The sequence below is a fragment of the Poecilia reticulata genome, chromosome 14 (assembly GCF_904066995.2).
Source record: "Poecilia reticulata chromosome 14, P_reticulata-male-v2, whole genome shotgun sequence".
In the NCBI taxonomy this organism is placed as follows: domain Eukaryota; kingdom Metazoa; phylum Chordata; class Actinopteri; order Cyprinodontiformes; family Poeciliidae; genus Poecilia; species Poecilia reticulata.
The window spans coordinates 5,061,306-5,085,788 of NC_088843.1; the positions used below are offsets into that span (position 1 = coordinate 5,061,306).

The following is a 24,483-nucleotide window of genomic DNA, read 5'->3' on the forward strand; positions in this document are numbered from 1 at the left end:
TCTTGCTATATTTAGCAACATTTTAGACAAAGCAAAACGTTGTGAAACTTTTTAAAGATTGGTAATTGTGATCGTCCAGAAAACTGCAGTGGTTGCACCCCCAGTATACAACTATATGAAAGAAGCAGAATTTGCATGTTGCAGAGAATTTTGGCATTTTGTGTCTTTAAGAACTTTTAGTTCACTTTACCTCAACTTGTACACAGACGCATCAAAACCTGCAAGAGCCCTGAATTAAGGAAGCTTTGTTAAAAAGACTGGCTTCCTCCCGCAGCTTCTGATGCTTTTATTGTTTGTTAAAACAGAAATGCCACGTTCTGTTTGCTACTTCTGATTCTTTCCTGCTGACAGATGTGTGTTTGTGTTGTTGTTTACCACTATATTCCACTTTATTGGCATTTGCTCTCCCATGGTTAACAAAATTATCTTTTGATTTCCATAAGTCAACTTGAAAATGGCGTTGAACTTTCCTCCCATGCATCACCATTTTTCGATTCCTTTTTTAGGCCCTTGGTTTTAAGAGAGTAACCACAGATAGAAATGTGAAAACACATATTTCTTTCTTCACTTCCTCTTCCTGATCGCCACTCGTTTTTTGAACATTAATGTCCAGCATTATGCTTATGATTATGATTTCCTGTGGCTAAAATAAAACAAACAAACTCCGTATTAGAACCAGATTTTATTGTTCTTCTCTTCAGGAAACAATGTACAAAAGCTCATAATTTTCTTCATAGGCAAAACAAACAAAACAAATGTTAAACACATGTAGAGCTACAGGATAGAAAGACAAGCTCATTTACATTAAGATTTTAAAAATATCTAGATTCCTAGGGACAATGTAGAAAACACATCATCTATTTATGAAGAGCATGTTTCAAAACGCCCACTTGCAAGATGTAGGCAAATAAAAGAGGTGTCCAAATACATTTATTTGCATAATTTAAAAATACTAGTAAGTGTGAGCTCTTTCTTTTCAACAGTGTTACAAGACAAGAATGAAAAGTAGCTAAAAGTTGTTGCCCTTTCACCTCATATTTGGTTAGATTTGATCAATGTCGCATACAAAATCTGACCAAGTCGCATTGTACTGTAAATACAACATCCTTACTGCACAAATACAAACACATTTACTAGAATTTTACATTACAAATCCTTTGTTACTTTGTAAGAAGTGTTAAAATCTGCAGGTCCTGAGGTGTGAGTACAGTGACATGAACAAAATCTTTTCAAGGATTATAGGAAGAACATTAAAGCCGTCCTTCCTTCCACAAAAATAAAAATGTCTGTATTTTATCTACTGAACGCTTATAAATCAGTTTGGGTTAAAAACGGCTTTGAAACTAAAATGTGAAACTAAAGATAAATTCAGTGTTAGTGTATTAAGGCAATTTTATAGAATAGTGTCTTTTAGCAGTGTGTCAGCATGCAGACAGAGCTGAAGGATCTGCCAAAAAAAATCATAATAAACAACATTGCAGTTCATATTTAACACAGCATCTATGAACAAAACATTATATTAAAACAGCCTGACCATAAAATGTGACTCGTTGTTTTGGATTCTCAGCCTAGACGGAAATTGTTTTCTCCAATTTCTGTTCTGTTCTTGTAGAAAACTAATGTAAATACATTGTTAAATTAAACTAGTCTACAACAGAAGGCTGATTTTAAGAAATATTCAGAAAAATTAATAGAAATGTAGCTTTTTGAATGTGTTACGGCCTTAGCTTCTAAATCAGCTAAGACATTCACAAGCTGAAATCATGCTATAGCACCACTGTTGTTTCAATGAGGTCACTTCCTGTCTGTCGGTCTCTCACTTCCTCCTTCGGCCACAGTAGTTACCCTGACAGCCTCCACCTAATAGCAGGAACAAAGACAGTTACACTCCAGCTGACGTACAAAGACGCCAGGAGTGTTAGACGTGATAATACTTTTTCTTATTCTGCGACAAATAAACTTCTTTTCATGTGAGATGTCAAATATTTCTGTTGTAATGAAAAGTCACAAAGTTTCTGTTTCTTTAGAAGCTGAATAACTAATTGCAACATGTTTTTCTCAAGAAAGAAAGCAAGATGTCCTGTGATGGATTTGCTTATTTGAATAGATATGAACTTACTGGCCACTTTATTAGGTACATCTGTTCTGTTTGCTTGCTGATGTAAATCAAATGGTAACAATTTAATGCATTTAGGCGTCTGAAGCCGACTTCCTGAAGGAGACGTTTTTCAGAAACTTCAAATCTACTGTGGTTTTCACAAAATAACCACTCAAAAAGAGGAAACATCCGTTGAAAGGTAGTTGTGTGGATGAAAATGCCGTGTTTATGTCAACAGTGACGCTTTTATTTCCAAAAATGTGTTATTTCTCTTAGCCAGTTCTGAAGGCATAAGGGAGGCCCAACCCTTTCTTAAATCAATAAATCGATTAATTGCACAATTAATTAAAACAATAATTTTCATTTGCATCATTTATCCTTTTTCTCTTTTCTTTCTACAAAAAACTGGATGACAAAAGTTTTCGGTCTCCACTAGCTTATTTTGAAGAACAATTTTGTTTACAGAAACCTCATGAGGTCAGTATACATTGTTTGTTAGTTAATTTTGGACATTTAAAATGTCTTCCAGCTCCAGTGTTAAACCTTCATTAGAATTTAAAGTTTACTGATCTTTGAAAATGTGTTCTTGCATTATTTTGCTACCATTATATTACTTGAAATTGGTCTCAAAAACAATATTATCACAATAACCTCTGGAACAACAGGTGATACAATAATTAGATTTTTGTTACCTCTGTAGCCTCCAGTTCCAAGGAAGCCCTGCATGGCTGCGTATTTGGCTGCTTTCTGTGCTTTGGCTGAAAGTGGTGAAAAATAAAAACAGCTCATTTCCACAGAAAAATCCCTTTTTTTTTTTTTGTAATGGCTTTTAAAAGGTAAATAAAATTAGTATGTGTTGTGCTAAACCAAACGTCTAAAGAAAGCTTCTTGCTTTCAGTTAATATAGACTCTGCGAATGCTTGAATGGCTCAACTAGAGTACAAAGTAAGTTTTCTTACATTTTTGTCCTGTCCCTGCATATCCTAGGGAACAATAGCAGGAAAAGTCACAGTTAACAATAGATTCTGTTAACAGTAGTTTCATTGAGGCGTTTTTAAGTCATTTTTAAGATGACATAAACAGCAACTTCAAGACTGAAGCATTTCTTTGTAAGAAAGCCTGTTGTCCGGTGAAGGTCATTTTACCTGGATAGCTTCCTCCTGCCACTCCGCCATATCCAGGCACAGCTCCCCCTCCTGGTGCAACATGCACATTACAACTTTAAACTGTTACGCCTGAACTGTCAGACAGTTATGATTTTTTTTTTGCTTCATCTGAATGTGTTTTATTTTATATTGTGGTTAATAATAAATGAGTTTTTATTTTTCATAGCTCTGTGGTACGAACCTGGTAGACCGCCTACTCCTCCAACTGTTTGACCTCCTCCAGCGCCTCCTGCACCTCCGGCTGCAGTACCTGAACAAGCAAGTTAAAGTGAGTAAGTGACTTAGATTTCTCTGTGTAATACAGCATTTTATAGCAAATAAAATCTGAAGAACACTAAGTTAAAGAGCAATGTCTGTATCCTGCCTGGTCCCTCTCCTACATATCCTCCTGTTCCTGCACCTGGACGGCTTCCAACTCCTGCACAAGGAGGTCGGAGGCAAGTAATCTTGTTTAGATAAATTACAGGCAACTCAGTGGGTATAGTAAAAAATCAGATCATTTACACAAGAAATAAAAAGAAAATAAATAGTTTTAAATTAAAGATTCAGTCTTTTGAAGGCACATCTTGTCATTTTATAGCACAATCTGATGCTATGTGATGTATATATCAAACATGACTTAAAATAAATTTGATGCCTTGAATTGGGCCTCTGTCTCTTTAAGAAGCTCCTGCTCTTTTCGACAAGCCGCCTTCAGCATGCCATCAGAACAATGTTTCTCCATTAGCCCTTTCACAAGGTTCTCAGGAGTGTTGCGCTTGCAGCAGCTCGTATGTTAAGCTCCGTTCCATCAGGTGTTTGCTAATTGCTGCTGCCGCTAGCCTGAAGGAGCTGAGTCAAGGGGAGGAATGCTCTGAGACAGCAGGCGTTTTGGCTTAAATGGCTGCAACAGGAGATTCAAGGATTTCTCAAACATGCATGAAAGAGTCGAAGCAACTCTCCAGGTGTGGTTTGATGAGGGAAAAACACTATAAACATGATGTGAGGCTCAAAAACAGGTGATTTTACATAATAGGTTAATAACATTCTTCATAAAAAAATGAGGCAAAAGTGACCGATGTATATGAATGACCAGCACACTCAGTGAGGCTTTATTATGTCATGTCTGTAAATGTAGCATGCATCCAGATCCCAACCCAAAGCAGGAAATTGTCTGGAGCAAACTCGGTAATGAAATGTCAACATTTACATGGTTGGTTTGTCTCATTATTCAATGCTTGTGTGAAAGGTCAGTTGCAGACATTGTTCAGACCGGATTCCCAGAACATTGTCAGGAATTACTGTGAGACGGTGTTCATAGATAGATGTTTCAGGATTTCCCTGTTTTAACCCACTATAATTTGTTTGTCCTTTTTGACGGTCAAACTACACTGGATGTAGGGGGTAAAAGACCAGCACCATGTGCAAACTTTTTTAATGTTTTGTTTTTAGTACGGCATTTTAGATAAATCTACCTTGTCCATATCCAGTTGCACCCAAAGTTGAACCATATCCAGACTTTCTTGATCCAAGTGCTTGGCCACCAGGACCAAAGCTTCCTCCTCCAGTCCCTCCAGGACCAAAGCTTCCTCCTCCAGTGCCACCAGGACCAAAGCTTCCTCCTCCAGTCCCACCAGGACCAAAGCTTCCTCCTCCAGTGCCTCCAGTCCCACCAGGACCAAAGCTTCCTCCTCCAGTGCCTCCAGTCCCACCAGGACCAAAGCTTCCTCCTCCAGTCCCACCAGGACCAAAGCTTCCTCCTCCAGTCCCACCAGGACCAAAGCTTCCTCCTCCAGTCCCACCAGGACCAAAGCTTCCTCCTCCAGTCCCACCAGGACCAAAGCTTCCTCCTCCAGTCCCACCAGGACCAAAGCTTCCTCCTCCAGTGCCTCCAGTCCCAAAACCAGTAGATCCAGCACCCCCAGTGCCACCTGGGCCGTATCCTCCAGGTCTAGCTCCAGTTCCACCAAGACCGGCTCCTCCTGAACCTCCTGTCAGGACAAAGAGTGCATTAAAGATATAAATATAGATATAAACAGTTCATTATTGATTAAACTGGATTACCTGGTCCATAACCAGTTCCTCCATAACCTGGATGTACAGAAATGAAAAGATGAAAATCAATCTGTTTCATTATTTTCAAAAAATCAAAGCCATTTTTATGTCTACCTGTGTGAACCCTACATACCAGATTTGGGTTTCCTTTTTCCTAGTCCTTGACCAGCAGGTCCAAAACCAGTTGCAGGTCCAAAGCCTCCAGTTCCAGCACCGGCAGGTCCAAAGCCTCCAGTTCCAGTCCCAGCAGGTCCAAAGCCTCCAGTTCCAGCACCAGCAGGTCCAAAGCCTCCAGTTCCAGTCCCAGCTACACCAGGTGCGACTCCTCCAGTCCCAAAAGAACCAGGTCCATATCTGCCAGGTCCAGTTCCTGCTCCACCAGCTGCACCTGAAAAATGGAAATACACATTCTGTTCTAGCTTTGAAAGAAATAAACTTTAGATGCTTTTTAATGCAACAGTTGATAAAATTTAATTTTTTTATTACATATTTTATTTTTATATATTTTATATTTTTATTTTATATTTTATTTTTTTATTACATATTTGTTAAAATGTCACAACGTCCTGACAGTATAACATAATTTTTGAAAAATTTTATATTTTTAAAATTTATTTTAGTTTCATACCATAAAATCTGCTAAGCCCATTGGGAGAGACGCCAACACAGTCCGCCAGCAGCCCAATATGTTTTCATGTTAAAAATGTTAAAAATACATGAGCAGGCCTCATGATTTGGAAATAATATCCTGTGGGGTCAAAGGGCAGGTGCAGGGACAGTGCAGTTGGTGCCCGTTTAAATTAAACAACGATGCTGAGCCTGGAGGGGTGGGGGCAAGTAAAGCCTGAGCCTGGAGGGGTGGGGGCAAGTAAAGCCTGGTGGCCTGCCAGGCTTATATACACTGGAGGAAACCCTTTTATCAACATGCGAGGGAAAGCTGGCTTATTCATGGGGCTTAGTCACATTTTCCCTTTTGAAACAAATCAATAAAATTAAATTACCTTGTCCGTATCCAGCTCCACCCAGTGATGTTCCGTAGCCTGTCAACAACGTTTAATGTTTTGAAATGTGTCACAGTACTTAATTGTTAAATGTATTTACTATTCTACCTGTTTTTGACGGTTTTCTTGTTCCCAGTCCTTGACCTCCAGTATAAACTCCAGGAATAGGCCCAACTCCACCAGTACCAACCCCACCTGGTCCATAGGTACCTGGTCTAGTTCCAACACCTCCCAGTCCTGTGCCAGCAGAGCCAGGGCCAAGTCCGGCTTGACCAGTACCGCTGGGTCCGTAACCACCACCAGGCACCAAGCCACCTGGACCAACTCCCCCTGATCCGGTTCCATAGCTGCCAAGGCCAGCTCCGGCTCCGTAACCTGAAATTAAATCCTGTTCAGCTCCAGTTTCCTCCCATTATAATCTGCATTTAATCTGTGCTTTCATACTTTTTGGAGGTTTCCCAGATCCGGAACCGGTGCCATATCTAGAACCTGGTTAACACAAGTTACAAACAGGTTCCCTGTTAGAGTCTGATTAAACTAAATCCAACTGTTTTACTTGTTTTTATTTTTTAAATGTTTGTACTAGTGAACCTACCATCATGTCCGATGCCACCACCATATCCACCCCGCCCAACGCTGACGCTACCAGAGCCTGGTGCTACACCTCCAGGGCCCGTTCCAACCCCAGGAGTCCCAACACTGCCAGAACTGCCAATGGGTCTCCCAAGTCCACCAGACCCAGTACCATAGCCGCCTGAACCTACACCAAAACCTCCTGTACCAGTACCAAAACCTCCTGTACCAGTACCAAAACCTCCTGTACCAGTACCGTAGCCGGCAGAACCAGCACCAGGGTAGCGTGGACCTGAGTTGGAAAGAACGTACATGCTGTACCACAGTTCAAGCGTTTTCTAACGTTGGACTGGACGTTTACGTACCTCCACCTGGTAAAACTCCACCTGCGCCGTAGCCTGCAGGAGACGATAAGTGAGATGTATAAATGAAAAGTCAGTAAATTACAGATGAATGAAAAACATTCTGAAGGTAAAACATGGCTGCTGCTCACTTTTTCCAGGTTTTACGACTCCTGTTGCTACCCCACCAGCTCCGGGTACCACCCCACCGACTCCACCTGGTCCAACACCTATAAAGTAATAAAAAAAAATTTTTCCAGGATTTGTTCTGATTTTTTTTGTCCCTCGTAACTTTAGTCCGTTCGTTTGTTGGTCGTGTAATTGATAAAATCAGGACCTTGAGGTGGTTTCGCTGTTCCTCCTGCTGGTCCGATTTCTCTTCCAGTGCCTGGACCGTCGCCTCTTCCCACTCCTGTTTGTGTTCCAGAAACGTCTCCAGTTCCCCCGGCGCCGGTCGGACTCCCGGGCCTTCCATCTCTTTCTCCATCAGGACCTCCTTCCCCGTCTCCCTCACCTGGTGTGTCGCCTCTAGGAACACCTGTAAGACAAACCCAAAAACGTTACAAAGTCTATTGGATGACCGAACAGCAGAGATGTTTCCAGGCTGTTTGTCTGATTACCTGTATTACCTGAGTTGGGTAGTAACTAGTTACATTTACTCAATTACATTTACATGACTAACTGTTTTGGAAAAATGTTACTTTTTGTAGTACTTTTACTTTTTTCTTTTACTTGAGTAATTTTATTATGAAGTATCTCTTACTTGAGTAACATTTCTGGATTTTCTACCCATTGAATTAAAAACATGTTTTAACCAAACATTCACCAGACACACCTGCAGAAACATTTCTGTCATTTTTTGTTACTTATATGAATTATTGCTATTTTTATCCTTAAAATACCAAAATTTCCACTTAACTTTATATTTTGCTTTGTCTGATTATGTAATTTTTTTTAAATATTAAATGACTTACATTTAATCTGTTACTCAGTAGTTGAGTAGACTTTTTTATCAAATACTTTTTTATTCTTACTTGATTAATTTTGGGATGGTTACTTTTTACTTGAGTAAAAATATGTTGAAGTACTGCTTCTCTTACTTGAGTAAACGTTTTGGGTGCTCTACCCGCCTCTATTTACTCAGACATGAATAACGTGTGGAATCTGTTCATCTTTAAAACATTGATCGTATTCAAATTTAAAAAGATCTAAAGGCACTTTTACCAGATTGTATTAATGAAAATGTTAGCTTTTATAAATTACTTTTCACTTTACAATTACAAACTACTTTGTGTTGGTCTGCTACATAAAATTGCAATAACATAAATAATGTTTTTGATTGTATTTTGACAAAATGTGAAGATATTCTATTGATATGACTATTACGACTCTGTTCTCTTATTTCATTTTTTTCCTATCTTGTATTTCTTCTCATGTTTTAGTGCTGGAAAAAGCAAAAAGAATAGTTCAAAGGTAACAATAATGTTTATTTTGCCTAAACCAGACTCATTTTATTCACCTGGAGGTTTGAGAGGACTGACTTGTTGGAGTCCTCCCCCGGAGAGGTCACCTCCAGGACCTGAATAAATCAGAAAATTAAATCAAAACAGGTTTTCTTCCTGGTTTTGGTCATATGAAGCAATTGGAATACACTGCAGTGATTAACTCTCACCTCCAGGGGGAAGTCTTGTTCCACCTGAGTTTTAGAGAATTTAAAACGTGATGCCAAAGTGACAATATTTTATCAACTATGAACTGATATGTTTGAAAGTGTGAGCCTAATTTCTGATGGTTCAACTTACCAACTGCTGTTCCTCCTGTTTTAAACAAGAAACACATTAAAAAATATGCACTTACCAGTAGTGTACACAGTGGATGAAATCAGTTCATGAAGCAACACCTACCATCAGTTTGTGCAGGTGAACCACCAACTGTACAGGGAAAACAACATGTAATTATTCAGGATTCAAATTAAAATTCTTCTTCTTGGAACGTTTAAAGGTTTATTTTTTTTGTGGCACACACATCTTCAACATCATTAAATCAGGAAAAATAAAATAATTACTGGCAGGATCAGCGTTTGCCTTAGTTTTGCTATAATACTTTTATTCTTGTTTATTTTTGTAGTTAACAAAAAGTAAAATATACATTATAAAGATTATATACATCTCTACACTTTGGTGAAGGATGTCACCAAATTGTAGAGATGTATTCTTTACAATATATATAATTACAAGATGCACCAATAAATCATCCATTTTGTTTATAAACTACCCTAATTTTTGGCCAAATATAACAAAAATGAAATAATGTTTCCTTACTATTCATGAAATGCATTTTAATTTAGAAATTCCAATATTTATTTTGTATAAATGCATCAATGAGCAGCACTCACTGTTTTATCTACATTTTAAAAACCAATCAGATAAAAAATGTTCAACGTGATCCAGTGATTCCTTCATTTTCTTTTAGATTCAGAATTATTACATTTATAAAATGACCCTCACATAACATTTTTCTCTTTTTTGTTGAAGTTTTAAGAAATAAAATATATAAGTTAGTTGAAGTTGGAAGTAACAGGTCGGACCTCAAAGAAAATTGGAAATCAGCAACAGCCAGGCAACATATCATCTTAAAAGACAACAAATATGTTTTAATATCTTTTGTTAAAACATAACATTTCTAAATTGAGTCATTAGTGCCTGAGGTAAACTTATCAAACCTTTGATGATATGAGAGTCAAAAAGATAAACAGTTTAAATTGAGGAGCATAGATATGAATCCAAAGTTTTTCTGATTCTTGCTCTGTTTATGTAAATGTTCCTGGAACAGCTTTATAGCCAAACGTTAAACCAACACAAAGTAAAAGTTACTTTATCTCATTTAGAAATTTTACACATAAAATGCAAATCTTTTTTACTCGGATTGAATGAGTAATGAAATTAAAGTGTCCTGTTAACGTCAGATGGGGGCGCTGTTTGAGAAGTCTATCAAACCATTGCTTATGTAAAGTGAAATTATAGACGCCCACAAAGCCTGATTACATTATAACCTGACTTCACTTTTACAAATTGTAAAAGAATCTCACCTGGTGCTGTGGTCCCATTAAATCCTATTTTAGAACAATGATTAAATGGGTATAAATGAATCATAGCTTTAAGATAATGTCTAGCATTTGCACAATTATATTTTTAAAACACTTTAGCATATTTGATGTGTATTTTGGTTGGAATTACCTGGTGTTGCTCCAATGATGGGGATACTGGTTCCATTTGCACCATCTCCCTCGCCTCCCAGTGGTCTTCCACCTACACCAGTCTGTCCTGTTTTAATATTAATTTATATGAATCAACCTTTTAATCTAGACAGATTAATCTCATTTAATAGAAATGATTTCAAGTTTCACACACCATCTCCTCCAGGAATCCCAGAGCCCTCTAACGTAGTGCTAGCACCACCATCACCTGGACAATTAGTTAAAAATTATTTAAAACTTCCTAATTGTAAATAAGAGAAACTTCATCTGAGGAGCTATAGATACCTTCTCCTGCTGGTGTTGCTGTGCCATCTGGAGATCCAGGTCTCCTTTCTGATCCAATTTATGTGATTTATCAGGTACAGATAATCCAATTATTGATCTAAATTGGCCACAATAATGTTTTTAATGTTAAAAACATTAAGGATAAGCTCACCACCAGGTTGAGGTGTTGGTCTTGCACCACTGACGGTTCCATTTACATCAACACCAGTTCCTGCTCCTGCCCCAGGTACAACAGCGCCTGGCTGGCCTTAAATGTTGAAAAGAAAAGATGGTTATTAACTAATTCCTTTTAAATCGTATTTAATTGATTGATTTTCCTGGTAATTTATCCTCTGTATGTTTACCAAACTTTGCTGCTTTACTCCCTGCTGTTCCAGTGCATGGGGACAGAAAAAAATCTTTACTTGATTTCACAAGGAAATAGTAAGAAAAGGTTGTTTTTTTTCTGACCACAACACAGGATAACTTTTTAATCTGAATTTAAGAAAAAAATTTTGTTGCATGTTATGATTTCTTTTGGTTTGTTTTGATGTTTTGTTTCATTCCTAAACTGTCATCCAAGTCTGGAATGGACAAAAGAAGTAACAGTGATTATTGTTGACTGAACTCAATAAATTCAAAGTAGCTGATATGATTTTTATTGGCTGCTTATGAGAGTTGTCAAAAACACTTTGACCACTTTGCAATAGCAGAAAACAATTGCCAAAATGAAAAATGTGAAAAGTTTATATCTTTGACGGTATCGACCCTCTGAAAATGTCTGAGAACTGCGTAGAATATGCCTATTCTAGTTCAGTCGTCCTATAGCAGCATATTTGTAAAAATAATTTCAACCCATAATCTTTTTGCTCCATAAAAGAGAACTAATTGTTTTAATGAGTTTTAGGGTTTAAATTTTACCTTTAAGATATAAAAAAGACCAAACTAACCTTGACCTCCAGATCCAGGTCCATAGCCACCTATAAGAACATCAAACCAAAGAATAAGAAAAAAAAAAACATTTTCAGATTACGGCAAAAAGTGTTTTTAATTAGCTTAAGAGAACGAAAAGCGCCACCACACTAACACCAAAAGAAAGGACTTATCACCTCTTCCGGCTCCCCCTCCAAGCACTCCGCCACCACCTGTTCCAACTTGGCCTTTTGCAAAAAATGTATTGGAAAAAAAAAAAATCAACATTTCCTGCGATTTCAAACATTCCAATAAAATTGATTTATTAAAAATGTAATTTTCTTTCATACCGTATTTAGAATGTTTAGATCCAGGCCCATAACCTGTGCATAAGAGAGAAACTTTACCTCAACACGTTTCAAGCTGTAACTAATCTGAGTGTATTCAAGAGATGAAAATGCCCTCTTAACCTGTCCCATATCCAGCTCCCGGGCCTACACCATAACCTCCACCTGGCACATAACCAGTTCCAGCTACCGAGCCACTTCCAGGTCCATATCCTCTGCCAACACCAAGACCTGCTCCAGTTCCTGGACCCCCAAATCCAGATCCAGGAGATCCTCCTCCACCAGGAAGTCCTGTGGAGAAGAGAGTTTACAGATAGCTTATAACTACTCAACATATTCATATTTTTCATATAAACAATTAAACGTAACATCATAGTTACAGTTAAAGTCAAAAGCTAATCTAACGTACAATTGTTTTAACTTTTTAAATGAGTCAAATAAATATTAAATCCCACCATATTTGAGAGACTTTGCACCACCAGGATATCCTAAGAAATAAAGCAGAGAATTAAAACATTTACACAGAAGACCTTTATACATCAACATTAATAATTTATTTAATAATGTTCCCCTTCTTGAACAGTGACTTCTTGATCAAAAGGGGAGGGGCTAATGTGCCGTCATGGTGGTGAATGTGATCAGTGCTGGTCTGTTCTGACACATATGGTTTCATATAGCTGTATTCTTGTATGTGGAAGGTATTACATCCTGATATTTGATGGTGAGTAGTCAGATTTTGGCTTGACCACAGCCACATGCTTTGATATAGCACAAAGCTTTTGATAACTTTTGATCGTCAATGCCTGTAGTCAATGCTTGTAGGAGGAGATTGATTATATACAATGTGCTTAAAACCGACAAAATGGTGACTTTGATTCAAAACGATCAACTTTTTGTGGAGTTTGAATTGAACCATGGCTACAGGAGACTTTTTTTGTTGGTCGTGATAAGTTGCACAAGTGTACTGTAATATTGTGATTGTCGGTCAAGGCATGCTTTGGGCTGATTTTTTGTTTTTTAAATTCTAACGACACTGTGGAGGAATTAGGCTATGACCATGAAATTTTGTACTGCATTCTTTTTGGAGGGTAGGTTAGGACTAGTCGTCAGTGCGGTGCAGCTCGGTTGAAATATGTGGAATTTAGAGCCAAATGTAAGGCAAAAGCTTAACAGCTTTCTTCACCTAACCACTGCTGCCATACCCGCCACCGAAAACTCTTTGTGCTTTATAACAAGTTAGACCAACATGTTATCTGTCTTTTGACACAAGATTGTCGTGATTAGGTGAATGGGGTCGGAGATGGAAAAAATGTCACTTCCTGTTCTGAAGGGGCAGGGCTTAGATGACCTCGGCATTCATAGTATACATAGACTACATAGTATAATCGGTCATCCGACATGGAAGACTAATACCAAGTTTGGTTCAATTTGGACTTTCAATGTGAAAGTTACAGCTTTTGGAAATTAGGCCATTTGTGAAGACGTAAGCATAAAAACTCAAGCTTTTGATAACTTTTAATCCCCAATGCTGTAAGGCCATATTGATCAAATTTGAAACTGATGGCTCAAAATCAGTTTGCTAAAGTTCAACATGTATAAAATCTTTTTAAAAAAGACCCTTTAATGCTTCCTGTTGGGTTTAGGGCATACTTCCAACAAGTATGCCCTACTTGTTGGAAGTAGGTTTGTAGGTAGAGCCCACTTTTTTGTTTCAGTGGGCTCTACCTACAAACCAAATTACCAGTTGACCTGTCTCACATCAAAATATAAAAATTTCAGTTGAGGGACAATTTTTGGTGAAGTTTGGTTAGTTTTGTATATGTTTAGGCCTCCGAGTTAATTTATTTGAAATACAATAGGCCTTCACAAGCGCTTTCACTGCTCGAGTCTAATAAGGAAGAATTTGACACATGGGTATAAAATGATGACACAAACTGGTTTAAAAAAAAAGAAAAGCTAATTCCAAAGTTGTTACAGACATTTTGACAATATTCTTTTTCTATTTTTACCTCCGGCACTGCCTGGTCCAAAGCCTCCTGCTAAACCTCCTGTTCCAATGCCAGAACCAGGTGTCCCTCCTGTCCGGACTCCTGATCCAGGCCCACCACCAGTTGCCACTCCACCTCGTCCAGGAAGCCCTCCACCAACTCCAAGTCCAGACCCTGGCCCAGTTCCAACCCCAAGTCCTCCTCCCACACCTCCAGGAAGTCCTGAAAAGAGAATTTGTTTCTTAAATGAAAGTAGACAAACTATTTTGATCAAAAAACTCATGTCATTGAAGATAGATATTACTGAACAAAGATTTGATAACATGAAGTAATGTCATATCAATTACTGCCTGCAAGATTAATTGATCAGACTTTATCTGTTGGTAGAAACAATAAAGTCACAAGTTTACTACAAGGTTCATCAGATATTGGATATTTAGAAGGTTGCCTCACCATATTTATTTGCTTTTGCTCCTGCAGATCCTGCAGATAAATCACAAGTACTTTAAGAACTATAATAACCAAGTTAAACATATTAGAGTATATGTTTGTGTTTTTTATTTTACCTCCGGGTCCATAGCCTATACCAGCACCACCAGGGACAACGCCACCAGGTCCATAGCCTGTACCAGCAGGGCCAACCCCACTAGGTCCATAGCCTATACCAGCTCCACCAGGAACCACGCCACCAGGTCCATAGCCTGTACCAGCACCACCAGGGACAACGCCACCAGGTCCAACTCCACCCTGCCCAACTCCACCCGGCCCAACTCCACCAGGTCCAACTCCTCCTGGCCCGTATCCTGTACCAGCACCACCTGGACCAACTCCACCAGGTCTAATTCCACCAGGTCCAACTCCTCCTGGCCCGTATCCTGTACCAGCGCCACCTGGACCAACTCCACCAGGTCCAACTCCAGCTGGTCCTAATCCTGTTCCTCCAAGTGCTCCGCTCAGCATGCCTACAATGTGCAGAATCATGTTTTCTTAGTTTTAGGAAACAGTTGCAGAAATATTTTATACATCCATATCTTACAGTTTTGGAATATTCTTACCATATTTGCGAGCTTTGGCACTGGCATCATATCCTGAAATAAACATATAGTATTAGACGGGTTTTCAATGAATGGGAATTAAAGTGATCATAAAGTGATCAAATTATGGCTACAATTTAACTCTATAATTGTATCTGCTGATTTACCCCCAGTTCCTGTTCCAGTTCCTCCTGGTCCATATCCAGTCCCAACACCACCAGGTACAACTCCTCCTGGTCCATATCCAGTCCCAGCACCACCTGGTACAACTCCTCCTGGTCCATATCCAGTCCCAGCACCACCTGGTACAACTCCTCCTGGTCCATATCCAGTACCAGCACCACCAGGTCTCACTCCCCCAGGTCCATATCCAGTCCCAGCACCACCAGGTACAACTGCTCCTGGCACGTATCCAGTCCCAGCACCATCTGGTCCAACACCACCAGGTCTCACTCCCCCAGGTCCATATCCAGTCCCAGCACCACCAGGTCCAACTCCTCCTGGCCCGTATCCTGTACCAGCACCACCTGGACCAACTCCACCAGGTCTAATTCCACCAGGTCCAACTCCACCCGGCCCAACTCCACCAGGTCCAACTCCTCCTGGCCCGTATCCTGTACCAGCACCACCTGGACCAACTCCACCAGGTCTAATTCCACCAGGTCCAACTCCTCCTGGCCCATATCCTGTACCAGCGCCACCTGGACCAACTCCACCAGGTCCAACTCCAGCTGGTCCTAATCCTGTTCCTCCAAGTGCTCCGCTCAGCATGCCTACAATGTGCAGAATCATAATGTTTTCTTAGTTTTAGGAAACAGTTGCAGAAATATTTTATACATCCATATCTTACAGTTTTGAAATATTCTTACCATATTTACGAGCTTTGGCACTGGCATCATATCCTGAAATAAACATATAGTATTAGAGGGGTTTTCAATGAATGGAAATTAAAGTGATCATAAAGTGATCAAATTATGGCTACAATTTAACTCTATAATTGTATCTGCTGATTTACCCCCAGTTCCTGTTCCAGTTCCAGTTCCTCCTGGTCCATATCCAGTCCCAGCACCACCTGGTCCAACACCACCAGGTACAACTCCTCCTGGTCCATATCCAGTCCCAGCACCACCTGGTCCAACACCACCAGGTACAACTCCTCCTGGTCCATATCCAGTCCCAGCACCACCTGGTACAACACCTCCTGGTCCATATCCAGTACCAGCACCACCTGGTACAGCTCCTCCTGGTCCATATCCAGTCCCAGCACCACCTGGTCCAACACCACCAGGTACAACTCCTCCTGGTCCATATCCAGTCCCAGCACCACCTGGTACAACTCCTCCTGGTCCATATCCAGTCCCAGCACCACCTGGTACAACTCCTCCTGGTCCATATCCAGTACCAGCACCACCTGGTCCAACACCACCAGGTCCAACTCCACCAGGTACAACTCCTCCTGGACCGTATCCTGTACCAGCGCCACCTGGACCAACACCACCAGGTCCAACTCCGCCTGGCCGAACACCACCAAGTCCAGCTCCTCCTGGCCCGTATCCTGTACCAGCGCCACCTGGACCAACTCCACCAGGTCCAACTCCAGCTGGTCCTAATCCTGTTCCTCCAAGTGCTCCGCTCAGCATGCCTACAATGTGCAGAATCATAATGTTTTCTTAGTTTTAGGAAACAGTTGCAGAAATATTTTATACATCCATATCTTACTGTTTTGGAATATTCTTACCATATTTACGAGCTTTGGCACTGGCATCATATCCTGAAATAAACATATAGTATTAGATGGGTTTTCAATGAATGGGAATTAAAGTGGTCATGTTCTCTTAATGGGTAGTTATAAAGGGAAATTATGGCTACAATTTCACTTTATAACCGTATCTGCTGATTTACCCCCAGTTCCTGTTCCAGTGCCAACTCCTCCTGGTCCATATCCAGTCCCAGCACCACCTGGTACAACTCCTCCTGGTCCATATCCAGTCCCAGCACCACCAGGTACAACTCCTCCTGGTCCATATCCAGTCCCAGCACCACCTGGTACAACTCCTCCTGGTCCATATCCAGTCCCAGCACCACCAGGTACAACTCCTCCTGGTCCATATCCAGTCCCAGCACCACCTGGTACAACTCCTCCTGGTCCATAGCCAGTCCCAGCACCGCCAGGTACTACTCCTCCTGGTCTATAGCCAGTTCCAGCACCACCAGGTACAACTCCTCCTGGTCCATAACCAGTCCCAGCACCTCCTGGGCCAATACCAAGCCCTGATCCAGGCCCTAGTCCTGTACCTTGGCCAAGTCCTCCTCCTAGCTGTCCTCCTAGACTGCCCCCTCCTGTGCTGGGACCAACTCCAGTTCCACCAGGACCTATACCACCAACAAAGATTAAAGACAGTTTATTGCTGTAAAATAGTAAAATCTACATACTTTAGATGTTGGTTGTATGAAGGCATGTCTCACCATATTTGCGTGCTTTTGCTGAGCTGGGACCATAACCTGTGTAAAATGTAATATCAGTTTATGTACTGAAACGTGTACTTGAAATTGAAGTGTGCTATTAAATAAAATATTGGAGGAATTATTGATTAGAACATTAACAGAAGAAAAATGTCTTTGTTAGTTGTGTTTTGCAACTGGTTTTCCTCAAAGAGCAGGAAATAAACCATGTATACTGCTGCCCATACCTGGTCCGACTCCGCCTGGTCCGACGCCGCCTGGTCCGACTCCACCTGGTCCGACTCCACCTGGTCCGACGCCGCCTGGTCCGACTCCACCTGGTCCGACTCCACCTGGTCCGACGCCACCTGGTCCGACTCCGCCTGGTCCGACTCCACCTGGTCCGACGCCGCCTGGTCCGACTCCACCAGGTCCGACGCCACCTGGTCCGACTCCGCCTGGTCTGACTCCTGTTCCAGTTCCACTTCCTGCTCCAGGGACGACACCTATGCCACCTCCAGGAAGTCCTCCAGTTCCTAAGGCTCCTCCCTGACCAAGATGGCCTCCTCCAGCTCCAGCACCACCTCAAGAAAAATAGCGTTTACCAAAACATCAATGATGCATCCAGTCAGCTTGCCACAGTAAGTTACAGATTACAGGTTTGAGTTACCATATTTGGCTGCAGCTTTGCCTTGTTTCTTTGATTTTCCTGTTCCTAAATTAAAACACAAATGTTTGAATAACAATTTAGTTTATTCAGTATGTCCTTTGCATGTATAATTGTTTTCATAGAAATGTTTTTCTGCATTTAGAGGTCCTGATTTACCTGATTTTGGTGATATTAGAGGGTAACCGTGAAAAACTCCAGATAAAGTTTGTCCTCGACCATCTAAGACGAGAAAGACAAAATACAGAATTACATAAATTGGAACGTAGTATTTAAATTTTGAAATCAAATTAGTAACATTTGTACTTATTAACTTGTAGTTTTAAGACCTTGAGACACTTACTGCTTCCTTGTCCTACCCCGCCTTGACCAAGTACTCCAGTCCCTGCAAAAAGATAAGTTTTATTATTGGACTTGTATGTTGTGCCAAAACAAGTTCTCACATCGTTTATAACCAAAGCACATTTACATACCAGTTTGAGGCCCAATTCCAGATCCAGTGACTACTCCAGGGAGAACCCCTCGGCCTCCAAAACCTTATCAGAGAACATTGAAAGACTAATATATATTTTTTCTCCCTACAATACACGATACTACATGTTACACATATCTCTACAACACACCTTGACCTGGTACAAATCCACCCTGATAAAGTCCAGGTACGCCGATGCCTGTGTGATTCATAATTATATTAAGAATATCTCAAGAAAAAATCGTTTTTGTAACAGATTGATTAAGCTCATACCTGGAACTTGCTTGGATGCTTTACCACCACTTTTTCCTCCAGCTCCTGCACTAGTCTGAGGTAATATCGGAGCTGCAGAGAAAATTTACAGTTAATAATAAAACACATTATGCATTTAGAATTTAAAAATGCCGCATGATATGACAAATAACAGACCTTTTGTTTTTAAACCTTAAAGTTTTACTGAATTTTAGCAAAATTAAAGTACTTTTTTTCAAGGCCTGTTGACCTTTGCTGCATGTTTTCCCACCTCTCATAACTCATTTTCCTGTTGAGCTACTTTCAAAAAGCCAAAAAAAAAAAAAAATCATTTGAAAGAATATAAATTAGTCACACGTGAAGGAACAAGAGCAAATGGGGATGAATATAGATGCACAGCACAATTTTTAAATTTGTGTTTCAAAACAAATTTCAAAACAATATGCTCCTTCTACTTCACAAATGTGTGCCGATCTTAGTTTGACGAATAAAATTCCAATAAAAACCAAAGATTTGTGGTTGTAACATGACAAAATCTGTACAAGTAGAAGGAGAATGAACCTTTTAGCAAGGCACAATAGACAAACATTTGCAAATTGTTGGCTATATTATAATTTATTCATCACCTCCGCCTGGAAGAGTTCCACCAGGTCCAACTCCTGTACCACCAGTACCAAATCCCGTCCCACCAGGTCCAACTCCTGCACCACCAGTACCAAATCCCGTCCCACCAGGTCCAACTCCTGCACCACCAGTACCAAATCCCGTCCCACCAGGTCCAACTCCTGCACCACCAGTACCAAATCCCGTCCCACCAGGTCCAACTCCTGCACCCCCAGGTCCAACTCCTGCACCACTAGGCCCAAATCCTGTACCCCCAGGTCCAACTCCTGCACCCCCAGGCCCAAATCCTGCACCCCCAGGTCCAACTCCTGCACCCCCAGGCCCAAATCCTGCACCCCCAGGCCCAAATCCTGTACCCCCAGGTCCAACTCCTGCACCCCCAGGCCCAAATCCTGCACCCCCAGGTCCAACTCCTGCACCACTAGGCCCAAATCCTGCACCCCCAGGTCCAACTCCTGCACCACTAGGCCCAAATCCTGCACCCCCAGGTCCAACTCCTGCACCACTAGGACCAAATCCTGTACCCCCAGGTCTAAATCCAGTTCCTCCAGGCCCATAACCCGTTCCTCCAAGAGATGTTCCAGCACCACCTATGGTAACAAAAACACATCAACCACATTTAGCTAAGAACTGACGTGGAAAACAGGTTTAGAAAATGTACTCACCTGTTTTGGGGGGTTTCTGACCATAACCACCGCCATATCCTCCATAAACACCTAGAGACATTTAGGTAAATATTAACAATTATATGTAAATCAGTTTGAGTTACGTTATTATGACTTAATTCCCAGAGGTCAGTGTTAATGCTTCTTTCAACTGGTTGAGCTAATAATGTAAACTAGTTTATAATACTGGGACATATACCTTAATTTTAATCTACTTTTGTAAAGTTGGCTTTGTTGCTTTAGTTTTAAATATTGAAACATATTAGGATTTTCTATTTGGTTTCTTTTTTATCTTTATGTAAGTCTAGTTTATTTTATTTATTTTCTCAGATTTACCTTTTGTTGAGTTTTGTATTTTTTAAACTTCGGTCAAACTGTTACTAAAGCTGTTCTTCCAATGTTTGATTATGTAAATCATAATGTTTGGGAATTAATAGCCTCTAATAGAGGCCTAATAGTAAAGTTCATTACCTTAGGAATGACATTTTCTTAAACCTGCCTTAAAAATATTCAGTCAACTTGCAAACAAGGACAAGTTTCAATTATAAGTTAAACATGGGAAAAGACATAAACTTACAGTCTGTGTAATAAAAAACACAACAAATGGAGTTTAACAGATAAGTACATTTAACTAAAGGTTTGTCTATAAATGTTTTCTATCCTCTTACTGACCCATATTCTGCCCACCGGGACAATGGGTGGATTTTAAAAGGTTTGCCAAAACTGGGGCTTATCCTATGAGAGCTGCTTTCATCATCTCACCAACATTTTTCATCCTGCACAGGCAACGCGCACATATGAGAGATGAAAAACAAGGAGGCCTCAAATTCCAAAGCAAATCCGTCTGGCTGACGTAATGACTGCTATTGTTTATTGAGGGACTCCCATGCCTAACACATTATATCCTTTATCGCTATGTGTGCGGGTGGTCCCTGAACAATAGCCTATAATGTTGATGTCAGAGGAAATGAAATAATGGTCTATGTACACAGTATTTATCTTCCAGTTTTGTGTTGCTATAAAAACAATATTTACATTAATCTGGTATTGGCATTAATCAGAGTTTAGACTTCAGGTTATGTTTGTTTGAGTAACTTTCACTGTATTAAATAAGCAAGCTGTAAACTAAATGTTTAGATTCTGCACATGTTGCAGGAACTTTTACTTAATATTTAGCGCCTTGACAAATATTGAAGCTTTTAACAGTTTTTTATGTTGTAGCCACATACTTCAATGTTTGTTAGTAGAAATGTATGTGAAGTTGGAAGGAAAATGATGCACACAGTATGCCTCAGTGAATGTTTTGTCCATTTCTCTTTGGAAATCGACTAAAGATCAATGAGATTAGACTGAGGGCATCTCTGAGAACTGCAACAGACTCTCATTTGCATTTAGCTCTAGGAAAGCCAACCCTTAACCCAAACCTGTCTTTTTTTGTCATTTGGTTTTCATCATCCTGTTGGTTCACCGATGTTCTCCCACAAACATGAGACCTTCACAGAACATTTGTCTATACTGAGATTAAATTACATTTTCTAACTCTGTAAACTAATTAGCTTAGAAGACAATTGCTTATGCTGAATCTAACTTGACTAAAGGTAGCAGAATAGATATGAATATGACCAGCAAACATTTCATATTTTTGTTGGTATCATCAACCATTTATCATTTCACTTCTTTTTCTCAGTTACCTGCTGCTTTGTGTTGATGTATCAAACAAGAATCCACATAAGACCTTGAAGTTTCTGGTTGTAATTTGAAAAGACGCGATGGCTAATGGCTTAAGTAACTTCCATGACTGATTTTTCTATAAGCTGGTTATTGTAATCAGGCAATTATTCAGATTTTAAAAATTTAAGTACTATTTGGTGAGTTTTATTATCATTCACTAGATGCTCAGAATGCTTAAAGTAAAAACCTAAAAAATCTATTCAAAAATAACTTTAAGAAATTTTTTTTACCTGGACCAACTCCACCAGGTCCAACTCCACCAGGTCCAACTCCACCTGGACCGACTCCACCAGGTCCAACTCCACCAGGACCGACTCCACCTGGACGAGTTCCAAAGCCTCCAGGACCGACACCACCTGGACCCACTCCACCAGGTCCAACTCCACCTGGACCGACTCCACCAGGTCCAACTCCACCAGGACCGACTCCACCTGGACGAGTTCCAAAGCCTCCAGGACCGACACCACCTGGACCCACTCCACCAGGACCGACTCCACCAGGACCGACTCCACCTGGACCGACTCCACCAGGACGAGTTCCAAAGCCTCCAGGACCAACTCCACCAGGAACGACTCCACCAGGTCCGACTCCACCAGGACGAGTTCCAAAGCCTCCAGGACCGACACCACCTGGTCCCAGTCCTCCTCCTAGACCTCCAGCTCCCTGTCCAAATCCACCATAACCAGCGCCTGCAAACAAATGGAATGTTTAATTTTTGCCTTAATGCAGTTGCAGCAGCAGTTTGCGATCCATTTCTACAGATTCTACCTGTTTTGGGAGGTTTTCCACCTGGAAGAAGAAACCAAACATGACAGTTCACTGCTGGTGAGTTTACAGACAAACATGGAATCAACAGCAAACTGGACCAAGCATTTCTCACCAGCTACTCCCAGTCCACTACCGACTGGACCAAATGTACCAGGCCTGAAACTCCCAGGTCCAACTCCACCTGGTCCAACTCCACCAGGTCCAACTCCACCTGGTCCAACTCCACCTGGTCCGACTCCACCTGGTCCGACTCCACCTGGTCCGACTCCACCTGGTCCGACCCCACCTGGTCTAACACCTCCTGGTGCTATGCCTCCAGGTCCTAATGCCCCGGGTCCTTGTCCACCATATCCTCCTAAGGTACAAGTGAATCTAAATTGGTTTATTATTCACAAAAGTTTCTTAATGCAGCCATTTCCATCAGGCATGTAGCTCAATATTTTTTACAGAAGGAATTAAAATGACATAATTTACTTGTGAACATTTAAGACCTTTCCTGTGTTTTTTCCAGTTTGTTCAAGGCAGTGCTCTCCTAGCTCTCCTTGCCTCCCAAAAGTTCAGTTAATTGCAACTTATGAAGTCCTTTGTTGGTGCATCATGATCGATGTCTTTATTGCAGACCCTTTAACATTTTTTAATTTTACCAACAAACCTTATTTTGGTGTAACTGGGAGACAAGAAGCTCCTTAGTCAGACTACTTATTTTAATTACAAAAATAGGTAAAATTAAGGTAATCTCTGAAGCTTTTTGGATATATCCAGATTTCTAATATAAAGTCAATAATGGATACAACTAAGCATGGGCTGGTTACCGGTCTCAATGTATAGCACAATATGAAAAAGTCTCAGTTTAAGCCTTTTTGCTTTTTTATGAAGACAAATAGTAACTTGAAGGTTGCCTTCTGGGCAAAACGTGCTTATGGATGGCAGCAACCAGAAGAGGCAACATTAATTACTGTTTGATAAACTCAAGGCTAGGTTAAGTCTATGTTGTCTCGAAATGAAGGAGCTGCTATTATTGTGCTGGTCACAACTCTCCATAAATGTTTTGATGTTATTAAATTGTGAATTTATAAATTTTATGTGAAAGGCAAAAGTAGAGAGAGCTTCTGCAGCTTTACCTGATTAGCATTTCCTATACCTGTGTTTTCTGTCTCAATTTAAAACACAGTAAAAACTCCCATCGTGATACATTATGTCAATAACGAGATGGCTGTTGTTGCACAAACTTTGCACCATTGGCCCTTCTGACACACACCAGGGTGAAGCGTCCTGCTTTAACGGGGGGCAGACAGACCGGGAATCAAACCGGTGATCCACCCATTACAGGGCGAATTCCTACAGTCGTCGCCACCATCACCCCTAATAATAATATTGGGATATCTTGAAACTGATGCTTTTACTCAAGGTTATCATACTAACTCGTGCCTAGACACAACATACTTATAGGTGTCACTCGGCAAATGATCAAAAGTATAACTAATGTCAGCTTGGATAGATCTACACAACATAGATGTCAGGGATGTTAAAGCATAGAGGTGAAGAAAGCTAAACAAATTTCAGTCTATTTTTTCTTTTGGTTGAAATCGACATGGAATTGATTATCTTTGAAACAAAAACAGACAGTGCTCCAGCAAGAGTCTGATTTTATGAGCACAAAACTAAATTCACTTAAAGTCTTGCAGGTCATTGTTTTTTTTTTCCATCAAACAGAAAATGTGATCAGAGTCAATAAAACCAAGCAGAAAATGAGCTGTCATCTACCTCCACCGAGACCAGCACCAAGACCCGTTCCACCTCCACCAAAGCCTGTTCCAGTTCCTGCTCCAGTTCCAGCGCCGCTTGGCC

General features: G+C 40.6%; 1 protein-coding gene across 1 annotated transcript; it reads right to left on the reverse strand.

Annotated features, from left to right (window-relative positions):
* Nucleotides 1–663: 663 nt before the first annotated feature.
* LOC103475632 (uncharacterized) lies at nt 664–23,992 on the reverse strand. Its single transcript, XM_081615882.1, has 52 exons — nt 23,978–23,992; nt 22,817–22,942; nt 22,636–22,750; nt 22,098–22,556; nt 20,137–20,187; nt 19,474–20,061; nt 18,869–18,940; nt 18,747–18,794; nt 18,597–18,659; nt 18,467–18,508; nt 18,283–18,345; nt 18,127–18,171; nt 17,705–18,040; nt 17,481–17,516; nt 16,917–17,387; nt 16,753–16,785; nt 16,030–16,656; nt 15,884–15,916; nt 15,182–15,787; nt 15,036–15,068; nt 14,547–14,942; nt 14,434–14,463; nt 14,002–14,202; nt 12,448–12,480; nt 12,116–12,283; nt 11,996–12,028; nt 11,843–11,893; nt 11,684–11,713; nt 10,906–11,001; nt 10,755–10,802; nt 10,624–10,677; nt 10,450–10,536; nt 10,302–10,325; nt 9,118–9,144; nt 9,016–9,030; nt 8,886–8,909; nt 8,733–8,792; nt 7,551–7,751; nt 7,366–7,443; nt 7,238–7,270; nt 6,895–7,164; nt 6,744–6,788; nt 6,408–6,674; nt 6,300–6,338; nt 5,432–5,686; nt 5,308–5,334; nt 4,719–5,234; nt 3,446–3,514; nt 3,244–3,294; nt 3,058–3,081; nt 2,791–2,856; nt 664–1,860 (listed from the first exon to the last, which is right to left on the reverse strand). The coding sequence occupies exons 1-52, from the start codon at nt 23,990–23,992 to the stop codon at nt 1,817–1,819; spliced, it is 7,224 nt and encodes a 2,407-aa protein (XP_081472008.1). The 3' UTR covers nt 664–1,816.
* Nucleotides 23,993–24,483: the final 491 nt, after the last annotated feature.

Coding starts and splice junctions, on each gene's coding strand:
- LOC103475632 (XM_081615882.1), bottom strand. Junction 15,069..15,181: donor AACTGGAACAGGAACTGGGG/GTAAATCAGCAG, acceptor TGTTTATTTCAG/GATATGATGCCAGTGCCAAA. Junction 7,752..8,732: donor CAGTCCTCTCAAACCTCCAG/GTGAATAAAATG, acceptor TTTGTCTTACAG/GTGTTCCTAGAGGCGACACA.